The 1,716-nt window shown below is 42.0% G+C and overlaps 1 protein-coding gene across 2 annotated transcripts in view; it reads left to right on the forward strand.

The window, feature by feature from the left end:
• The window catches only part of PTPRO (protein tyrosine phosphatase, receptor type, O), a 278,428-nt gene that overhangs the window by 190,164 nt on the left and 86,548 nt on the right, over nucleotides 1-1,716 (forward strand). For both annotated transcript variants that reach the window (XM_011954422.1, XM_011954430.1), the window contains exon 8: nucleotides 1,020-1,140. In XM_011954422.1, the coding sequence (XP_011809812.1) occupies nucleotides 1,020-1,140 (121 nt within the window). The remainder of the gene's footprint in view (nucleotides 1-1,019; nucleotides 1,141-1,716) is intronic.

Consider the following 1,716-nt stretch of genomic DNA (forward strand, 5'->3'; position numbering starts at 1 on the left):
AAAAAAAAAAAAAAAGAACAGTAAAGAAGGTCTCATCTAAATGAGAAGTGTTCTCTACAGTATTATTTTAGGGGGCTACAACAGCCTAGCAGGGTGCTTACCAGGACATCTCGATGCTTAGCACAGTGACCTGCCCATAGTGTAGATTAGAGATCCCAGCACTAGGCTTCCAGTCCCAACACTGCATCTAAATACATGACCTTGGCCATTCTCTGGCTTTAGTACATTTATTAAATGAGCACTTTGGACTAGGTCATCTCTAAGGTCATTTCCATTTCTTTTCTTTTTTTTTTTTTTTTTTTGAGAGCTTGTTTCACTCTGTTTCCCAGGCTGGAGTACAGTGGCACCATCTTGGCTCACTGCAACCTCCGCCTCCTGGGTTCAAGCAATTCTCCTACCCCAGTCTCCTGAGTAGCTGAGATTACAGGCACCCGCCACCATGTCCGGCTAATTTTCTTTGTATTTTAGTAGAGACAGGGTTTCACCATGTTCGTCAGGCTGGTCTTGAACTCCTGACTTCAAATGATTCGCCTGCCTTGGCCTCCCAAAGTGCTGGGATTACACATGTGAGTCACTGTGCCCGGCGGTCATTTCCATTTCTATAATTAGATATTATACGCTTCTAAGTGACAAGAGACTAAAGACATTTCTGTACTGATATTTGCATGTAATCAGCTGACACTACAATTTAGAATGTCAGACTATCCTCATGGTATTGCTGATTTGATTATGGTTAGAGGTTGATGTGTCTCTAGTGTGCATAGTTACAATTGACATTGATGGGTATAAAGCAGTTCACAGGGCTTAGAATAGAAAAAAATTGAATCTTCTAGGTTCCCTTCAAAGTTCACATAAACTATAAATCATCCTAATTTTGGAATCTGACAGCTTCAGTAAAGTCTTCTGGATTTCAAAGTCATCTGTGATTCCAAAAAGAGTCTCTGAATATTATTTCAGCCTCTGTGTAACATTCTGAAAGCCCACCTCTAAATAAATCCTATCTGGTGTTTGGTTTAAAGGTGAACTCAAGCAAACCTGTTATTGAAAATCTGGTTCCTGGTGCCCAGTACCAGGTGGTAATATACCTAAGGAAAGGCCCTTTGATTGGACCACCTTCAGATCCTGTGACATTTGCTATTGGTAAGTTGCTGGCCAAAAGAAGAATGAGTGACCTATATATTAGGGTACTGACTGGAGCGGTGCAATGTACAAGCTCAAATCATTATCATCATATTTGGAAAGCCTATCTTAGTTCATCCAATATGCTACCTTCAGAGTAATAAACAACTAGAATTGTATACTTGGAAAACATTCTTAGTATTTATTACTTGTGGAAAAACTCAGAGGCAAACATACTTACTTTAGTTTTCAATGATTACACAACAAGAGTAAAGCTGTGTGCTGTGGCACACACCTACAGTTCCAGCTACTTGGGAGGCTGAGGTGGGAGGACTCCTTGAGCCCAGAAGTTGTTTGTTGTTGTTGTTGTTGTTGTTGTTGTTGTTTTTGAGACAGAGTCTCGCTCTGTCACCCAGGTTGGAATGCAGTGGTGCGACCTCAGCTCACTGCAACTTCCACCTCCCAGGTTCAAGCGATTCTCCTGCCTCAGCCTCCTGAGCAGCTGGGACCACAGGCACGTGCCACCACACCTGGCTAATTTTTTGTATTTTTAGAAGAGACGGGGTTTCACCATGTTAGCCAGGATGGTCTCGATCT

The sequence above is a fragment of the Colobus angolensis genome, unplaced genomic scaffold, assembly GCF_000951035.1.
Source record: "Colobus angolensis palliatus isolate OR3802 unplaced genomic scaffold, Cang.pa_1.0 Scaffold11, whole genome shotgun sequence".
Taxonomy (NCBI): Eukaryota; Metazoa; Chordata; class Mammalia; order Primates; family Cercopithecidae; genus Colobus; species Colobus angolensis.